Genomic DNA, 19,192 nt, shown 5'->3' on the forward strand with positions numbered 1-19,192 from the left:
AGAAGTTGTTGACAGGCCTGTGGGATAACAAAATTTGCTGTGTTGCTTAGCCTGTGGGAGGTTAGGGAGTGTATAATAGGTAGGCATATAAAATTCAGATGCTTATAATATAAATAAGCATCTGAACTGCCAAAGCTTAGTCTAATTTTGAAGTTCCTTATGCATTATGCAACTCTTCTCCTTTTCAGTAAAATGCAAAGTTGCAATGGAAACCACTTTATTTCCAATGTGTGTAATTTTCTTCTTTTGAGGAACAGAAGGGCAAAATGTCCTCTTCAAAGCCTGGTTCACTTTCTGAATCAGTTGGCATGTTCATCTTCTGCTTCAATATTTGAATATTTGTACATCTACTGGAGGTGGGTACACATTTTTGTCTCTTGATCTTAATTATGATCTCCCTGGTTTTACTCAAATCCCAACAGGGGACAGCTTTCAACTTCCTTCTCCTGTAGGAGATGGACAGTGTTCTTAGTCTGAAAGGAAAGCAGGCAAGGTAGCTACTGAAAAGGAAAGCATGTGCCTGGCCCTCCTTAAAGGGATTCCTCTTCCCCATCCTCTCCCCAGGTCCATGGAGCACAGCCAAGTCTTGTGCTTGAAGTCTCATGGTCCCAGCATGTGCTGATGGGGGATTTGGCTCCTCCTTGCGCACCTGTAATGTTAAACTGCCTCTGTGACTCAGAATCAAACTTAGGAGCCTGAGCTGCTGGATTTTGGATTTAGACTTCTTTTTGAGTATGTGCACTTACTAATTTTTCCTGTTTTAGCTAACCTAATGTCTGTGATAGAATCAATGTCTGCGTCCACCTTTGAAGGTAAGCTGCATGTCTGAGATCAATACATGATGTAGAATTACACCGGTAACCCACAGGGCCAGGAGGAGCTGGAAAAGCTCAAAGGGGGCAATGAATCAAGAGTGAGGAGGCTTGGGTTGGTTCTCTGCTCTCTTCCAGCAACTTGCTGTGTGACCTTCAGGCAAACTATTCACCTTTCCATTCCTCTGATTCCCTCCCTCATCTTTATTCCTTATTTACACTTTCAAAGCACAAGGGCAAAAGCACATGTCCACCATGAGCAGTTTCAGTGTAAGAACTGATATACAGCTTTAAAACAAGGAGGCAAGCATCTGGCTGGATGCCTCCTGTAGGTATCTACTACCATGGTCTACTGCAGTCTGTGATCAGTGGCTGGCTTCCTGGGGCAGGAGAGACAGTGTGCTTGCCCAAATGTCAATAGAATTTCTCAAATATGTGCAGAAGAGTGTGCATGCAGACGTGCCCAGGGATGCATGTTGACTTTCTTGTGTGGCCTTCATGGCCTGGTATGTCTTTTGGTCTGCCTTGGTCCTGGGAAAGAGCTGCTGTGGCTTTGTGATGGGCACCCCGCTGGTCTTGTGTGTGGGTGATTTTGATTGTAGATGTATTTTCACTAAGGTAATAAAATGCTAAGCCATTCTCTTTCCCAAATTCAATTGGATTTTTCTTCTGAGGCTCTGCTGATACTCTGTTCTCATTTCTCCTGTTTTACTTCTTTAAGAAAGGAAATGAGTTGATCAGGTGTAAGTTGGAGGCACAATGCCTCTGAAGATATTTCAGTGTGTTGACTGGAAAACTGGAATAAAATCTCTTGCACTGCTCTCAGGAACAGTAAATCTTTAGTTCCAAATAAACCTGTATGAGGCCCTCCCCTCGTGCATGTACACATGCAAAGATGGTTTTAGAAAAAAACTTTAGCTTCAATTGTGGTATGTTAGAGGGCATATTTTTTAATCGACATGTCTTCACTTCAGGATACAACTTCAGATCCAGGAGACTCTTGAAAAATTGGCATATGTAGCAGCATGGGGGGAAATCACCAACAACATGGTTTATAAAAAAAAAAAGCTGTTATTTAACAACATTATAACTAGAAAAATGAGGTGAGGGGGCCTAGCAGACCTCTGCAGGGGGGTTGTGTCTTTTCCCTGCAGAGTTGGCCTTCACCCCCCTTGGCAGGCAGGTGCAGGAACAGTGTGCTGCTGGTGGAAGCTGCTGCTGCCAGCGCTCCTGCTCTAGTTTTGGCGAGCAAATGTGCCCAAATGCAAGACCTGTGGAAGAACTGAGCGTGTGAGCACCTGTGTCTGGGAACGTGCTCTCTTCCCAGCTGCGGCACTGGGGCTTTTTCTGTCCGGGGATGCTGTTCCTGGAGCGCTGCCCAGGAGAGGCGGCGGGAGCTACGGGAGGCGAAGGGTGCGTGGCCCCTGGGGGCAGCGGGGCTCTCCGAGATCTTCCCCGTGTGTGTGTGGGGAGGTGCTAGGGCCCGCCCCAGGGACCGTCCCGCTGGTGGAGGGCCGGCGGGGGGGCTGCGGGCCGGAGCTGAAGGGGCGAAAAAATGAATTGACTTTTGTGCCCCCGCCCCGTGCGGCAGGGGCTCTCCCCGGGTGGCGGGTGGGGTGCCGTGGTGTCCCTGTGAGACCAGCTGGGGGGCGGCTCGCCTGGGTGGGCAGGGGCCCGCTCCCGCCAGACGGGCGGGCGGAGAGGGAGGCGGCGGGGACCGGCCCCAGGCCGCCGGGCGGGAGGCGGCGCGCTGAGGGGCGGGCCGGGCCGGGCGGTGCTGCCGGGCGGCCGCCGCGGCGTGTGGGTGGCTCCAGGCGGCCGGTACCCGGCGACAGGCGGCGGGGTGGGAGGAGGCTGGCGGGGCGGAGGAGGAGAAGGGAGCGCGGCGGCGTTGCGGGTGTATCAGCTGGTGCTGGACTATGGTGCGGCTCGGCGGGGGCTGAGGCGCCGGCACCCCGTCCTCCTCCCTGCCCGCGGCTGCCGGGCGGCCCCAGCCGCACGTGTGGGATGTGAGCGCTGCCCGCGCCGGGGGAGCATGAGCTGTGCCCAGGCCGGCATTGTCCAGGTACGAGGGGCTGCTGCCGGCGAGGGCGGGGGGGGGCGGCGGGGGGACGAGGTTGGCGTTGCCTCCCGGCGGCGAAGTGCGATGCGGGATGGGGCTGCCGGCGGCCTGGGCGCCGGGAAGAGCCCCCCGGGGCGGCGGGTGTGCGCTGTCATGGGTGCCCGCCTTTGTGCCTCGGGGCCGGCCGGGCTCTGCGGGAGCGGGACCCCCCGCCGTGTCCCCGGCGCTTGGCGGGGGGCAGCCCCCCAGCCTGCGGGCCCCGCTGGGGTACGGGCTCAGCCGCCGGCCTGCCGGCTGCGTTGCACTAGCGAGCAAATAGTGTAGAATGATGATGAGCGACGTGCCGGCGGGGACTGACATCATTTGTGGATGTGGATGCGCGCAGGCGGTGATGAAGAGTCCCGCGCTGAATTTTCGGTGGTTCCATCCCTTCCCTGTAGAAGGAGAAGCCCCCAGGTTTGCTTCTTGGCTCCTTGACAATGCAGCAAAATTTAAGGCACAAACTGCCTTGCCCCCCCACCCCCCGGCTCTGTTTGCTGTAAGCCAATCTTGTGACTTTGTATTTTGGTTATTACCTTGTGTTATTATGTAATTGCGTTTTTTCATTAGCAATTAAATAAAATAACTTATTGTAAGTACGTTAAGAATGCTGCCCCAGCCTGTAGTGCTGTCAAATGCTGCTTTTCTCATTTTGCAGCCTGCATAGGTGATGGGCTTGCACTGACACAGGCACACGCGATTTGTTTCGTCGTCTCTCTTGCATCGTTTCCTGTGCATTCCTCTGTAGTTGCAGAAGAAATTACTTGGCCTGGGTTTAGATTTTTTGCATCCTGCTGTTAGGAGCTGCAGTAGTGCCCATTTTTTTTTTTTTTTAAATGCTGCACTCAGCAGAAGTGCGTAGCGAGACTGTACGGCGGGCGGGCAGTGCGCTCTCCGTGTATTTACCAGCGTCACCAGCTCGTTTTGTGGGGCACCTGGCTCTGTCTGGACACAGCAGCAATTAGGGGCAGGGTGCTGCTGCGCCGGTGGTGCCACATAGCAGGTGGTCAGCTGTGCCTTCCTGATTAGTGCTCATGCGAGGATTGCAGTTATTACAGTAATTCATTTTAGCTTGGGGATTCATTTTGAAAATTTGGATTTTCCACTAAGAAGGGATTATCACTTCTCTGTATAGTACGTGTGGTTTATGGAGGAGCAGCGTTGGGTTTGTATCCTGGCTGCTCTCTCTACTTTTAACTGTCTCAAACATGTGCCCATTTGGACAACAGGGATGCAACGTTGATTTTCATGCTGGACCAGAAGGAGATGTAAAAGGCAGCGCACATTTAGTCTATGCACAACACTCATCCTGTTGATGCAGTCTGTCTAGTATGGGGGGGTGGGGAAACAAGAGTTATCTGTCCTTATGGAGGAAATGCTGGGTCTGTTTGTTTGTTTGTTTCAGCAGGGTGAGTGGGGAGTTAGCTCAGAACAAAGAGTAGTCCGTCAGATGGCCAGTGCTTGCAAGGCGCGAGTGGCGTGTGAGTCGGTGGTGGTATCACTCATGCGAAACATACGCTAACGTGCTGCTGACTTAACGTGACCTGAGCTTTGGACTCCTAACCTTTTTAGTATCAATCAGCTCTTTTTTTATCAGCTTACTCATTTGAAACCAGAGCAGACCAGAGAATGAACTGATGCCCTCTGACTTTAACAGGAGCTATCATTATCTGAATGTGGTGGTGATTTATTTGAAAGCAAACTGTGTACACATGCTCCTAACATCCCAGAGAATTTATTTGAAGTCCATGTGCTTGGTATTTTGAATGCGTTCTAACAAACGAGATGGTATTGATTGTATTCCAATAAATAATCGGCTAAGACTTTAAAGTTAAAGTGCATCTTTCTGTGGCTTTGTTTCATGTATGTGACGTGTGATCTAGTATTCTTTGAGCTGGTGAGATAATCCCAGTGAAGCTTCGTGGAGTTTTGCATATGCTATGTCTGGTGCTAAGTAGCGTTCATTCAAGGTAGTGCTAAATCCTTCTCCTTGTCTCCTTTGGAATGGTTGTCTTACAAACAATGCAGTTACTCAAGTAAGTAAAGCGAGCAGAGCTTATTAGCTGCTTTCTGAAATACTGCAAAAGATGTAGTTGTGGTGTAGCGGGGGGGATTCAAGTTGTGAGCGTGATGATGCTGAATAGTTGGTGTCAGGCCAGGAGCTGTTCTAACAAAGAAGTTGAGTTACCTGTTTTTTTAAAGCTGTTGGAAATCTGTCTTTGTGGATGCAGGCATTAAGGTTGCCCCTGTGGTTTCGACTCTGAAAGCTGTTTTTTAAAAATAAAATCCCACAAGACAACCTCTCTGTTCCCCCAGAAGTTAAACATCTTGTAAAGTTCAAACAGAAAGGCTTTTAGTAATTAAAAAAAACACCCAACAATTATGCCAAAGTATCTTAGTTTGCAGTGATGGACTTTGCTGGAGAATGTAATTTGTCATCACGCTCACTTTCCTTTTGTTCTTTCTAAGTGTCTGTCTGATCCTAAGTCTTTACCTACTTAGTTTCTTCCAAACATAGGGGTATCCACGAGGTCTGGCTTCAGCACGCATAGCACGTAGTCTTTGTAGGCCCCTATAGATAGGGAGGAGAGCTTGAGCCTTATACAAGTGCTGTGGTGCTCTCTCCTTCCCGTTCTGCAGAAGGGATGCTTGCCAGGCTAAGTCAAGTGTGCCTTTGACTGCTGCCCAGAACAGTTTCGTTGGAACATGAAATTTTGTAACATACGTGTGGCTTCCACAAGCGGATCATACCTACAGCTGTCACAGCTTTCCAGCATGTATAACTAGAAACCATCAGCGCACTGGGAGTCACCAGCACCTTGGTTGCTCCTGGGCCTCCAGTGGTACCAGTGCTGCCAGGAATGTTGGTTGCCGTAGCGCTGGCAGTTCCTTTGGATCGGCTTGGGGGAGTAGCTGGAGGATGGTCCTGCTCGTACTAGTTTCTGTATCTGCCTATTAGCATGAAAAGGAATTGCGATGCCCCCTTTTCTTCAGGATGTCTGCTGTTTGTTTATGCTCAGCAGCTTCTCGGTTTTGGCAATAAGGAGATGAGTCAGTTTTGCTTCTGTTTAAGGCTTTTTTTTACCCGTTTCTCTTGTAACATTTCATGTGCTGTTGGGATTCTGCAGTGGCTGAGTGGCAAACACTGCAGGGGTTTGGTTTAGTTCCTTAGAAATACATTTCTATTGGGCTTAGATATCAGGAATGTTAATTCTAATAGCCTGAACCAGGCTAGATCTTACTTATGCGTTTGCCTTAAACCACAGTAATATTTTTGTTTCTGTTGGTACTCTCAGGAGGGTAGGGGGCATACAACATAGGAAAAATAGAAGTACAGCCAGTAGCAAAGGGCAGGCTGTGATGCCACTTACTCCAGTTGATGTTTTCCAGCTGAGATTTGAGGCCAGCAGGATGCTTAGAATTTATTAGGAAGAAATGGCAAGGTTCTTTGATGTAGGGAGCCCAGGGTCATTTTTAGTACAGTTAATGAATGGTGGCTAGGCAGCTGTATAATGGGCTTGTGAGTCAGCCTTGGACTCTTTTGATCAGCTGTGTTATGGCTAGGGTATCCTGTCGTCAGCTCTGAAGTAGGAGGTTTGGATTCTTAGGGCAGGGCTCCTTAGGAGGGACTGGGACTGTCCCTTGGCAAGATGGTGTCCTCATCTCAGATGTTTGTGGGTTCACCAGAATATGGGCCGGTAAGACTGGTCCAAGCTACAGGCAAAATAGGCTGTTGTCATGGGCAGCAGGCTGCTGGGGGCAAAAGGCTGGCAGGAGCCTCCCAGCCTGCTTTTGCTTTGGGGAGAGGGAGGAGCTGGGTTGGAGCAGGGCAGCGCTGAGCTTGAAGCAGGGTTTCCCTGCTGCAGTACCTGTTGCAGCTCCTGTTTGTCCTCTCCCTCTGGTGTCGGCAGCAACAGAAACCTCAGCTCCCCAGGACTCTCCATTCCCAACTCCCCCCACTTTATCGTCTCACCCTCCTTTTCCATGAGTTAGGAGCAGCCTAAGCTTGTTTCTAGCCCCTCATCCTGTTGTCCGGAACGTTGCCTACAATGCAGATAAACCTTGAGATGGCTGGGGGGAAGCGATATGGTAAGGTGTTCTTTTTAGACACTAAAAAAGGGGGAAACCCTGGTGCTCTTTTTTGAAATATCGAAGTAAAAGATCAACACCATGCTCCCCGGGGGATTGCTGTGCTCCATTGTATTTACAAAGTTCTTTGAGGACGCAGCAACGCAGGCAGCATTCCCTTGCTGCAGAGCAGAAGGTCTGTGGGAGAGAGCGTGTGCACAGCAGTCAGGAAGGCTATTATTGAGACCTTCGCTGAGGTTTCATTTTATGCATTTAGCAAAACAGGCTCACTCTTTCACACTTCCCAGATATTTTTATATTTCTCTGCAGATGCTTGTAGAACACCAACATTTGTTTGGTTTGAAGCCTGAATTAAAATTCCCAACCAATGTGTAGAGGCAGCGGGGGGTGGGGAAAGCAAGTATTTGCCCCAAAATTAAAATCCATTTAAATTTCAGTTGTTAACCCATGAAATAGCAATGCAGTATAGAATGTCTCTTGGACTGAATCACTTATGTTTAAAATGGAACATGCTCTAAAAATAAATGGGTAATTGCTTCAATGTAGTCAATATGGAATTTAAAGATGACTGACAGAGTGATTTGTCATCCATCTCTATAGCAGGAGTCATCTGGGAAGTCTGTGATGTTCAAGGCATTTGTTTCTATTAGCACCTTTTAAAGTGGTTTTGCTAATGAGCTTTTGAACACCAGGATTGAAATCTGTCATGTGGTATAATTAATTTTTCCATACCGTAGGAAAATGTGCCATGTGCACCTTCAATTACCAAATCGGGTTTCTCAGGTCCTGAAATGCGTGGTTCAGCAGGCCTATTGTTTCAGAGAAAGGAGGAGCATGCTGCTCTTCTGGTGCCAGCAATGAACTTGCTTTCACATGGCTCCATGCAAAATCTTGGATGGCGCCCTGCAAGCTTGGGAAGGGCTGATGTTGTGCTACCCGCTGTATGCTTTTTGCAGAGGGGAAGGCTGGTGGATACCCCTCCCAAACACCTGCATGCAGAAGAGATGCAGCAGGGAGTTGTGTCTTCCCAAGGGGGAGGGGAGAGCAAGAGAGGGAGGATGCTTGAGGAGATGGTTGAACAAGTTGTTCTCTACTGTATGCCTGTGAAACACCTGAGTATACGGAGCAGAGGGGTCAAGGAGCTGTTCTTTGAGTCTTGAGCATTGCTGTGACTCCTGCTCCTCCCTGAAAAACTATGCTGCCGAAGCCTGTCTTTTTAGCAGAACATACATTGTATGTTGTACAGGCTTTGCTGAGCTAGGTAAAAAGCCATGAAGTTGGAGATAATCCAGCTTTGCTTGCGAGCTGGATGCCTCTTGTAAGGCACTTCCTCAGCCATTTGAACTACAGTCCTCCTTCCTGCTGGATGCAACAAATGCACATGGGGCTACCTGCCTGGGCATCTGTGGGCATGCTTACAAGTGCTTGACAAACTGGTGGGGTGGATGGGATCATCTGATGTCCCAAGCTGGTCCTTGGACAGCTAGGTGCTTTCCTTTGAAATCTGGGCCCTGTCAAGACTGATAGTGTTGGAGACTGATAAAGTAGGAGATACTGTCTTGTGCCTACATTCTAATGCAACCTTGAGAAAATTTAAACTTGAAATTCACATTCTAATGCAGAGCATCCATCAAGTGTTGGATTATTTGTCAAGTGTCTTTAATGATGTATAAAAAAAAAAAAAAGCTGTGGGAGAGGCCTTAGGTAAATATACCGTTTGTCATGCTACTTTTTATGTGTGACTGCATGGTTGCCTGAAGATGATGGACAGCAACAGATTTACTCTGAAGCAGCATCTTGATTTAAAGAGCAAGGTTTAGTTCTACAAGCTTCACATGAAAAGGGGGGGAAGTGGATGAAATGTTTAATTTCAGAGTCAGAACACACATTTCCAAGATGATGCTGTTCAAGATTCATGAAAGGCCAATTAGTCGTTAGATTGTCTGCTGCCTTGGTTACAGGCCCATGGAACCTCTAGAGATAAGGAGCGAGATCTTTTCATGAACTTCTGAGTTGCTTAATTTGACCACACCATGCTGTCAAACAGTAGTCAATGTGAGGTCAATACCATGATTCAGAAATAGTGCCTGCGTACCCTGAGTCATAGTAGAGACCTGATGCTGAGAGAAAGTATTATTGAGTCAAACCCTTGGGTCTAAAAATGAGCGGTGCTCCTCCTGAAGTTATTGGGAACTTTGCTTGATGAAGGGCAATGCTGCATGGCTTTCTATGATTATTTTTTGATTTATTTTTTTACAGAGCTGAGTATCATAGGGAAGCTGGCTGTTTGCTGTGCCGACATGAAGCACTGACATTTCTTTCTCATTACTCTAACAGCAGGCTAAAGCTGAAACAACCGTAGGAGTTGCTACCCAGGCCAGGTATTAAGGGCTAATGAGCTGAACTACATTTTCTTCTCTTTTTAGGCTAGAAAAGGATTCCAACATGGAAGCACCTGGTCCTGTGGTAGAACTCCTTCCCAAGACCCATCACTGTGGTGGCTTATAAGAACTAGGCTACCCAATTTACCTTCTTTTGGTTTCTACTTAATGTTCCTTAAGGATTTTTCTTTGTGTGTGAAAGGAAATAACCGATTTTTTTTATGAGCAAGGCTCCCATTAAAGAGTAAGATTTCCCACCTGATTAAAGGCAGAATTTTTTATGCTGGTCAAGAAACTGCATCCTGGTGTAGAACCATTACCTGCCCTTGAAATTTGACTTTGTATTACTCCTTCATGCTGCTCAGAACTGTCACTCTCAAAGCATCCTCTTCGCAGATTTTTAAAGGCTCTCCCTCCCTGCGCGTGAGCTTGCATTTCCCTTTTGATAGTCTTCTCTCCCCTTTCAACCTTTCCGCTTCCGGGTGATTGCAGAGTACTCTTGTTTTTGTTCCAATGCACTTGCAATCTTGTGTCTCAGACAATTAAAACATGGGTTAATAACTCAGACTAATTCTCTGTACCCAATAGCATGATGTAGGCTAAAGCCTTAGTGTCTGTACTCGAGCAATTATATTAGGGCATTTCTAATTAAAAACATGTATCATCTAATTGTGTCTGAATTCTTAAATATCTGTGTCTTTTGCACTGAACTGTGTATAAAGCAGGTGCAGAGAGGGTACGTGCACGTCCTAATGTACTTAGGGCGGTTTGCAATCCTAGTGTTTGATTTTACTGTTGCTGGGGAGGGAATGAAAAACTTTTGGCACCTGGGAGCAAAGTAACAAGCAATCATGGTGCAGGAAATGCAGAAAAATTGTAGCAAAGGTGTGGTAAAGTGTTCTGGGTGCTTCTGTGCATTTAGCTTGCCAACTGTGCTGCTGAGGTTTGGCTAGAGGTGGATCCTAGAGGAGGGTGGAAGCAGTGTCTTCTAGAAATCTGATCTAAGGATCAGCTGCTGAGTTTGCTTGATGGAGCTACATGGTAACTTCTAGATGTCAGCTGTATTGTCTTATCCAGCTTGGAAGATAATCAAAAGCCCAGGGAAGTTGCTGCAGAACTTCTAGAAGGTGACAGACTACTCTTGTGCCCTCTCTCCTTTCCTCGTGTGTCTACTTGCAAAGGTGACTTTTGGAAGCCTGGAATAGGAGTAGTGGCCTAGGCCAGGCTCCCTGCAGGGGTGTCTCAACCCTGACCCCTCACTGTTTGGTTTTGTTTTTTTGGTTGGTTTTTTTTTTTTTTTGTAAAAAAAGGCAATCCTAAGATTAGTGCAAAATGAGTAAGAAACAATTTCCCAAAAGATCTTATGGGAAGTTGCTTTATTACAGAAAAAGGATGGATATAGGGTTGTGAGGGAGAGGTTGTATGTTTAAACCTCTACTTGGAGTGGGACTAGAAATGTTTCTGGCAGAGGCTCTGCTCCTGCAAAAGATCTTGATTGCCTAGTTGATATCCGAGTGACTTCCTAATAGTTATCAAATGTGGATTTTGTGCATGCGCATATGAATTATTTGTTAGTAAAACATGAGTTTGAGGTTTGGACTTGTAGTTAAATATATGCTTGTCCTGACCTATTTTTCCCAGCCTAATTCTGCCAGCTCTGTGTGTGCACGCGTGATTCTTGCTTAGGGAGTCACACTGACTTTAGAAAGACAACACACCTTGGGAAGGCTGGTACGTAAGTAGTGGTAGCAGGCTCAGGGTTTGCATGAGATGAGTTGGGCTAGCTCAGCAAGGGGAAGATGTGGAATAGGATGTTTCAGGAGTTGTCTGCTGATTTAACACTGTATCATCTAGTAACTCAGGAAGGGTCATTGTGAATAATGTGTTTAACTGACTTGTGACCTCAGAATAGCTCTGCGATGGACAGGAGATCAATCCACTTGATGGCCTTCTAATAACTCACTGGAAAACCCAGTTCATCTCCTTTAGTTACCTGGACCATAAGGGATATAAATGCAGTATGGCTAATCCAAATAATCCCTGTGGGACCATGAGAGGAGACACCCACATGCTGAAATGGAAAGTGATGAGGGCCTTAAGCAAATGAAAATCTAAGCTGCTGTGAGTCTCCATGGCGCACTGAGTTTACTAGCTTATATGCAGGATGCCGTAGCCATGCTTTGTGCAGCACTGCACCAAAAAGAGAGCCATAAAAGACTAGCGTGGGTCAGCTGGATGTGCCTGGTTTACGTGTAGGCAGCAATAGGGTTCCCCCTCTGTGCTCCCTAGGGCTTTTGTTTCCAGTGTAATGTAGGCAAAGCAGCTTTATGCATCTCTGCCTGCCCAGAGTGCTTGTGTGTTGAGTTAGGTGCAAAGCTGGTTAACAGTGCCTGAAGGCAGGCAGGTCATCAGAAGCAGGTACTCCAAAACTGGTGTGTTGGGTAGGGTCTGTTGCTCAGGGAGGAGCTGCCCTCTCCAGGACGAGGTGTTACTTCTTCAGCACCTGATTCAGATCAGACCAAGATCCCTGACTTTCCAGGAATGTGCCCTGACAGGCAGGGAACTCCTCTAAGTGTGTGTGAGTATGGGATGTGATTTACACCCATGACCAAAGTTATGTTCTGCATAAGGGTTTTGAAGATTCACTGAGCGAGAGGGAGCATAACTCTGATTTAATGAGTAGAGGGGGGAGTTTCTGGATTGCTTTGCCAAGGGCCGGTGCATGTGTTTTATAATGCAGAATAGCAAATGGTACGTTAAAACATGTTTCTGGGATGCACAGGAGCAGAACACTAGGTCCATGAATCCTGTTATGTGGAAAGCAGAGCTCAGTAGCATTTCGAGTACCATTTTCAGCTTCAATGCCTGAATTATCCTGTTCTTTTGATCTGGCCTAAAATATTTACATTCAGTCTTGTCTTCTGAACCATTCTTACTCATGCCTCAGTGATGCGTCCAATGGGAAACTGCATGTTTGGCTTGTCTCATGCAGTAGTTTGGAGTTGTGTCATGGTATCTAATGGTGAGTATGAAAGCTTTCAGATACAAATTCCCGTGTAATAGAATACCAATATAATTCAGTCAGAGCTTTGGGAAACAACAGATTATATGTGGGAACCAGTTCTTCAAGCCTCAGAGGACCAAGGCTCAGAGCTCAGAAGGTTGTTTTGCTCACCTCAAATTTCAGAGTGAGAAGATGTAGGTGAGAGATTACTAAAAAATGCTTTCTAGCTGCACCACTCAGCCCAAACCATCGTCCTTCTAAAACCATTCCCCTTGATCCTGTGTTTGGTCTCTGATAGGTGGTAGGGCAGGAGAGAGCCTTTGCAGCCATAGAGGACTCAGCTGGACTTCATGCAAATGGAGGATTCCTCATTAGAGGAACATAGGTAATGTTGCAGTTTTTAAAGGAAGCGGGGTAAAAAACTTTCTGTACTTAAGTCAGCAGGTAAATTCTGCATCTACTGGAGGTAGCAGGTCTTCTGTCTAATAAAGAGCCATTTTTATGTAACCACTCTGGAGGAAAAAAATCGCCCTGTTTTAGGCCAGAGAGGGCTGGTGTTGAGCAGGCTTTCTTAGATACCACTGACCGAGTGCAATGTTCTTCTTCTTGCTGTGAGCACTTCGTCCTTGCAGTGCTGTCCTGCCAGGCTTGTCATTTTAGTCCAGCTTCAGGTGTGTTTCAGGAGCTCGGACCAGCCCTTGGCAGCCCTGCCGAATGCTGAGTCACAGGGAAGAGCCGGAGACACAAGTATTACTCAGATCCGTGCAGCACTGCTGGATTATTTGTCGAAAGCTAGAGACCCCTGCAAGTCACATACACTTCTTTAGTTGTTGATTGAGATTGTTTGGTGGTATAATCATGATGTTTGTTTTCAAATAGCTGGCTGCTTGAGTAAAGAGCTGAATTTGTTGCTATATGAGCCACCCTGAGGCTACTGAGCCCCTTAAAAAAAATAATAAATCAATGTATTTTTTGCTTGCATATATTTTTGGGGGAATACATGTCATGTATATGTGCAGACATTGAATCACCCTTGTTTTGATGACTCCTTTCCCTGGAGTCTCTCACTTCTGGTGAAGACAGGTGACCTGGCAGGAGTAAATCCAATGCACTGCAAACATGCAGCATAATTATCTTCTTGAAGTAGCTCTGGTGCATGCATGTGTGGGAGGGGGGAGGCATATTAAGTAATGGAGCTGCATGGAAATGTGCCAGTGGAATGGGTTTCTGTCAGAAAAAGAAAAAAAAAAAAAGCAGTTTTAAACAGAATCAAAATGTTCCTCATGAGAATGTGTTTGTACTGCAGCTGGCAGCTGTTCAGAGGACCTGGAGCCCTGCAGCCTTGTTTAATGATCAAATCCAGTTGGGAGAGATCAGAGATGGAGGTGTGGCAAGGTGGCGGTTGTTGTTATGCTTCCTCTGTAAGGAAGACTTCAAAATGCTTCGATTTCCCACAGTGCCAAAAATGAGACTTGACCTACTCTTCTTCATACAGTTGTTTCTTTAAAACAATTTTTTTTAAAAAATCTTTTAAAAACAATTTAAAAATTTAAAAACTGTCTCCAGTGCACAGTGTCATTATAGTGGTGTACTATTGTATTTACTTCGTGGAAGCCTGGGGCTGATCTCATTGCCATGCTGAGTTCATTTAAGTCACTGATCTTGCACTAGGGATGCATTTGGCCTGTGAGGTCTTAAAATAACTGTGGAAAGATTCACTGCATGTTTATGTGGGACAAAGACCACACAGATTTTTCAACTTGCAGTTTTGTAATACTTGCACAGTGGAAAACAAAAGCATGTCAGTGAGGGAGTCCCCTCAGACATACAGTTTGGCTTTTTAGCTTGAAAAGATCACCTTGAACGGGGTTCCTGCTCCCTGTAATTCAATTTTTCCAGTTTAGATGCTAACATTGTTTTAGCAAGGTTCTCGTTTTTGCTTTGCTGCCAGAAGTGTCAGGAGGAAATTTTTTCCCCCTCATTATCTCTACATCCCTCCACCTCATAAACACCTTTTTTTTTTATAGCCATTGGAGGTTAATATGTCTATTTTCTCTCGGTAGCAAATAGTAAGATGTCTGGGCTTCCAGCCTACGCAGGTGCAAGTCAAGCATAGTGCTACTTACTGTTTAGGCCCTTCTGGGTTTGGTGGCATTGCAACCTTCTTATCTTTGGGTGCAAAAAGGCTTTGTCACAGCTGGGCTGTCTTACCTAGGATGCAACAAAGGCAAACTCTGCAGCAGATAGTTCAAAAGTGGTCTTCAAGGAGATAAATGTCCCGTCTTGGCTTCACTTCTCTTGTGGCCACCAAAACAGGTATCAGTGAAACGGACAGAAAAATGATTGTTTCAGCTAAAGTCTTACCGTTTCAAAAGGTTTTTTTCTTCCCTTTTATGGTGTTTTGTCTTGTTACTGCAAAGACCTTTTTTTCACCCCTTGCCCTGTGGGTTGCTCAGGTGTGTTGAAGACCACCCTCCAGCTGCTTAGTTGGTCAAAATATGAATGTGGAAAATGTGTTTTTCTTAGTGTGAGCATTCAATAACACATTTGTTTGACAGCTGAGCAGTACCTTGTTCAGCGCGCACTGCGTAGCAATAACATACCAACTTTGCCATCTCCCAAGTAAGGTGAAGAATGAGGTTAATGGATTTTTTTTATTATCCTAAGACTATTTCTCATTCTGTTTAATTCACCGGTTTCTTGTGCTTGTTTGCTATCACTTGCCTTGCGTCCTGTGTATACAGATACCTTTCTGTCTGCCACTGCTCTGCACCTCTTTTGCTGGATAACAAGCTGGAGGGTGTCCCTGCTGTGTTACTGGTTCCCTGGTTCCAGGTATCCACATAGCCAGGGGTAAACTATTCTTAAAGTGCTCTTATCATCTGGGCAAAACTTGCAGGTGTCAAACTTTTTGTCTGCCCGTGGAAGAAGGAAGGGAGAAACAGCAGAAAACCTACCATGTTTTTATAGGCTGAGTGTAGACAGCCAAATATCTATGAAAAAGTTATAATTTGAAAGGTTCTTTCCCTTTAAAGTATCCTGCTGTCCATGGATGAAAATGGGCATCTTTCAGAGATCCATGTCGTGCTTTACCAGGAATGCTTAGCCATTTTCAGTTTAAGGAGCCTAAATCTTCAGACCTTAAATGCTCTACTAGCAGGGATGTGAACCCCTTTGTAGAAATGTGTTACCTGCCATTCAGCTATGTGTAACTGTGAAGCCTGAAGAACACAGGTTAAAAAAAAAAAGAAAAGTGTGGTGGGTTTTTTTTTTTCTTGCAGTTAAGTGGAGTTTTCTGTATTTCAGTCTGTGCCAGTTGCCTCTGGTCCTGTCGCTGGACAGCACTGAGAAGAGCCTTGCTCAGTCTGCCTCACTTCATCCCACCAGCTATTCATGCACATTGATAAGATTCTTCCTGAGCCTCTTCTTCTCCAGGCTAAATAATTCCAGTGCATCATTCTGCTTTTCTAGCCACTCTTTTTTCTGCATGTTAGTTATTTCCTTGTTTCCTTGGGTCAGGACATGCATTTGTGTGGCTGCATGGAGAGCTGTGTCAGGGGACCCGTGTTAGAAGTAACCTGTTATTTTACGCCATGTGGTTTTAACCCAGGAGAGGTCTGCTTGAGTGTTGTGTGAAGGCTTACAGCAATGCAAGCAAACACCCAGCAAGGACTGGGAACAAGGAGCGGTGGTCCTCCTTGTGGAAGTGTCAGTTTATGTTGGCTTAAAGTGTTTGTGGTAGTAGTCACTTGTGTGGACTGTAAACAGATGCAAAGATCAAAGGGTAAAAATATTTGATCTAGGCTTACCAGGAAACCAAGGCAATGGAGGTGGCATTTTGGCAGGGACTTTTGTCTGCTGTGAGAAAATCCCTTTTCTGTATTATTTCTTTACCCACATCCCAATGATTTTCTGCTTGGAATCTTTCTTAACTGATTGTGTTTCTGTGGATTTAGAACCCTTCAGTAGAGATCTGCTCCATGAAATCTCCCCTGCTTTCACTTTCCTTTGAACCTATTGACATTTTTATTGTAATTTGAAGGTGTATTTCACAGGTCAACTACCTGTTGTCTTAAAAGCCACTGCCTTTAGTATGTTATGAGCCTGACTCCTAGTGCCTTCTCTTGATGCCTGCCCCGGCTTGGAAGAGAAAGCAAATGATCCTCCCTTCTCCTTTCTGCTCTTGAGTCTGTGAACGTCTGTCATATATTCCCTCTGTCTTTTATCCTTCCCTAAATCTTCTTTTAATCTTCTCCCTTGCCTTCATCTTTAGTACCTGCATACCTGTCCTCTCTTGATTTGTTACCATTATGCTATTAACTCCTATTTTTCAGATACTACTTTTGTGTTAACTCCCAGACTAATCCTTTGCTAACGCCAACACCCTAATGAGCAGTTTTTCATCTCTTGTTGGAATTCTGTGCATCCTGTGTAGTCCTGTTTCTCTGCTCTCTCATCTGGATCCAGTGCCATTTCTTGTATGTGTTCCCTTTCTCTCCTTTGTCTCTTCCTGCTACCCATGTTTTGTTCATGCACTTAGTTTTTGATTATTATTTTTTTATTAGACCAAATTCAGTACTTTTCTCATGTTATTGTTAAATATAATTTTCTGTTTGTTGCCAAAAATCTTTGCCTGTGACTTGGTCATTTGTAGCCTTTTCTATTGTAGTTTTCATCTCATCAGCTTTCTGCAAGTTAAAATTTTGCTGTGAGGGCCTTTTTCTCCTCTCTTCCATTTTATCTGAATCCCAGGTCATTCTTTTTGTCTATTTATCTTAATTTTAACTTCATGGGTCTGCTGAGTACTGCAGATTCCTAAATATGTGTTCTCATGCCTTCTGTCCCTCTTGCTGGATAACTAACATGACTGAAGTGCTTGGTTTCTGCCATTGGTATGGCAACTCTTCATGTTCATTGAGCCAGTGTTAAGAAACCACCTGAGTAGTTTATTGCTTTCTTCCTTCAGATCCTTCCCAAATATTTACTACTACAAAATGGCTATTGCAATAATATCTGTAAACTGCTGTTATATATTTATCTTGTCTATATATGAAGTTATCAGGTTTTTGGTGTACAGATACTGACTTGCATGATTCGCAGCTCAGTGCTATACCTTGCATTTCACAAAATTATGTCTGATGTTAGCCATTTGAGACAATTGTTTCTGATGTTTCTGACGTTTTTGACTTTGCCTTATTAGTAAGTGATATGATATTTAAATCTTCCAAAATGCGGAAGACCTCAGTGAGTTTGGCTTGGGATTTTCATGCACAAGCTGCTTATTGGGATTGTTACGGCTGTTGGAGGCTGCTGAGGGGTCCTGTCCTTTTTGGTGGATGTTCTGAGGATCTTTCTCCCCCTGTTGTATTGCGCATCTCACCTTACTTTTAGCTGGCTAGATTTGAGCCCTCTTGTGCCAGTGAAATAACAGGGCTGTCTGTAGTGGGGAGAGGGGCTTGGGATGAACAATTCTGTATTTTAAGTTGGCTTTCCCAGTAGGGATATTGCTCTCTCCAGAGACCCTCGATGCAAGCTTAGGCAAAACAGCTAGAACTGGATGATGTAAAACTTACCTTCTATTTACTACAGGTTGTCTGTAGGCAATAGAGGACTTGAATTGCTGGTCAGTATATCTATGATGGTTCATATTAGCATTTTCTTGAAGGCTGTATTGCTAGCATCGCTCATGTTTGTCTTCCTGGAGAGTTTAGTTTTGCTTTAACAGAGGGGCTGCATGTCATTACGTTCAATGGAAGGTGTCACAAGCAGTAATGGTTGATGCGTAATCACCAGCACGTAACCATGTAGAACAGTATACTTTTTGGAAAGTACAAAGGGTAATCACATATCCAGCCAGTATTTCTGTCCACAAAGACTGAAAAATGTTGGAGACTCTGCCAATGTAGGAATTTTCAGGGCTTCTGGTTTGGAGACTTTCTGTTGTGCAATTGGGGTGCTTACAAGGTTCACGATTTGAAGACTTGCAGTACATGCTCTTTGGGGATTTATTTCTGGAAAGGAAAGCTGAGATTTTTTTCCTGGACCCTGTGACTTATAGTAGGAAAAGCGTTGGCTTTTATTAAACTCATGGAAGTGCTCTTCCCACTGGAAGGCAGTTAGATTTGGGGGTCTTTCTCCCCTTCTTGCAAACAAACTCTGCTCTGTAAAGTTTGAGATAGCAAGAAAGAACCTTTTATTGTTTTGGTTTTTTTTAACTTGGCTGTGCTTCACTTTTTCCTTTACAGTCTTATAAGCCTTGTTGTATGGCCTTGTATGTTGTGTATTTAAAAAATGTCATTGTTACTCACTTAAATCCCCTCATCTTCTCTGAGGGTTAATCAAGGGAGAAACTTTCTAACCCATGAAAGCAGAGTAGTGAGACTATCTCTGTTCTGACATGTTAAATAAAGGAATCAAAGGGAAATAATACCCTGTGATGGTACCTCAGGGAAGATTTAATTAAGAAAATGAAATTGCATTAAGAGTGACCCATTGTGGACTGCCAAAAAGCCAACAGATGAGGGGAGAAATTTGCTAGCAGTGTCTGCCCATCAGTAAGGGCTTGCACAGTGTACCAAGCCTGTGAAATACGATGCTTAAAGCAATGTTTAATTACCTGATTGCTTAAGACAGTCTCTTTAAATTCAGTACTGCAGGGAGCACATCTAGCCTGTGAAATGGCCTGCAAGTTCTGGGGATCAGGGCTGGTCACGGCATGTGGCCATGCATGTGGGTATCTGCTCATGCCTCGCTTAGACTTCATGTTAATGAGTCGCCTGCGGTTCAGAGATACCAGCTAATCCCA

The 19,192-nt window shown here is 45.4% G+C and overlaps 1 protein-coding gene across 2 annotated transcripts in view; it reads left to right on the forward strand.

Moving 5' to 3' along the window:
• Nucleotides 1-2,643: 2,643 nt before the first annotated feature.
• The window catches only part of HECW1 (HECT, C2 and WW domain containing E3 ubiquitin protein ligase 1), a 262,858-nt gene continuing 246,309 nt past the window's right edge, over nucleotides 2,644-19,192 (forward strand). For both annotated transcript variants that reach the window (XM_037384337.1, XM_037384336.1), the window contains exon 1: nucleotides 2,644-2,877. Coding sequence is in view for 1 of the 2 variants with exons in the window: in XM_037384336.1 (XP_037240233.1) it covers nucleotides 2,848-2,877 (30 nt within the window). In the remaining variant the exon portion in view is untranslated. The remainder of the gene's footprint in view (nucleotides 2,878-19,192) is intronic.

This window comes from Falco rusticolus, chromosome 4, assembly GCF_015220075.1.
Source record: "Falco rusticolus isolate bFalRus1 chromosome 4, bFalRus1.pri, whole genome shotgun sequence".
Lineage (NCBI taxonomy): Eukaryota > Metazoa > Chordata > Aves > Falconiformes > Falconidae > Falco > Falco rusticolus.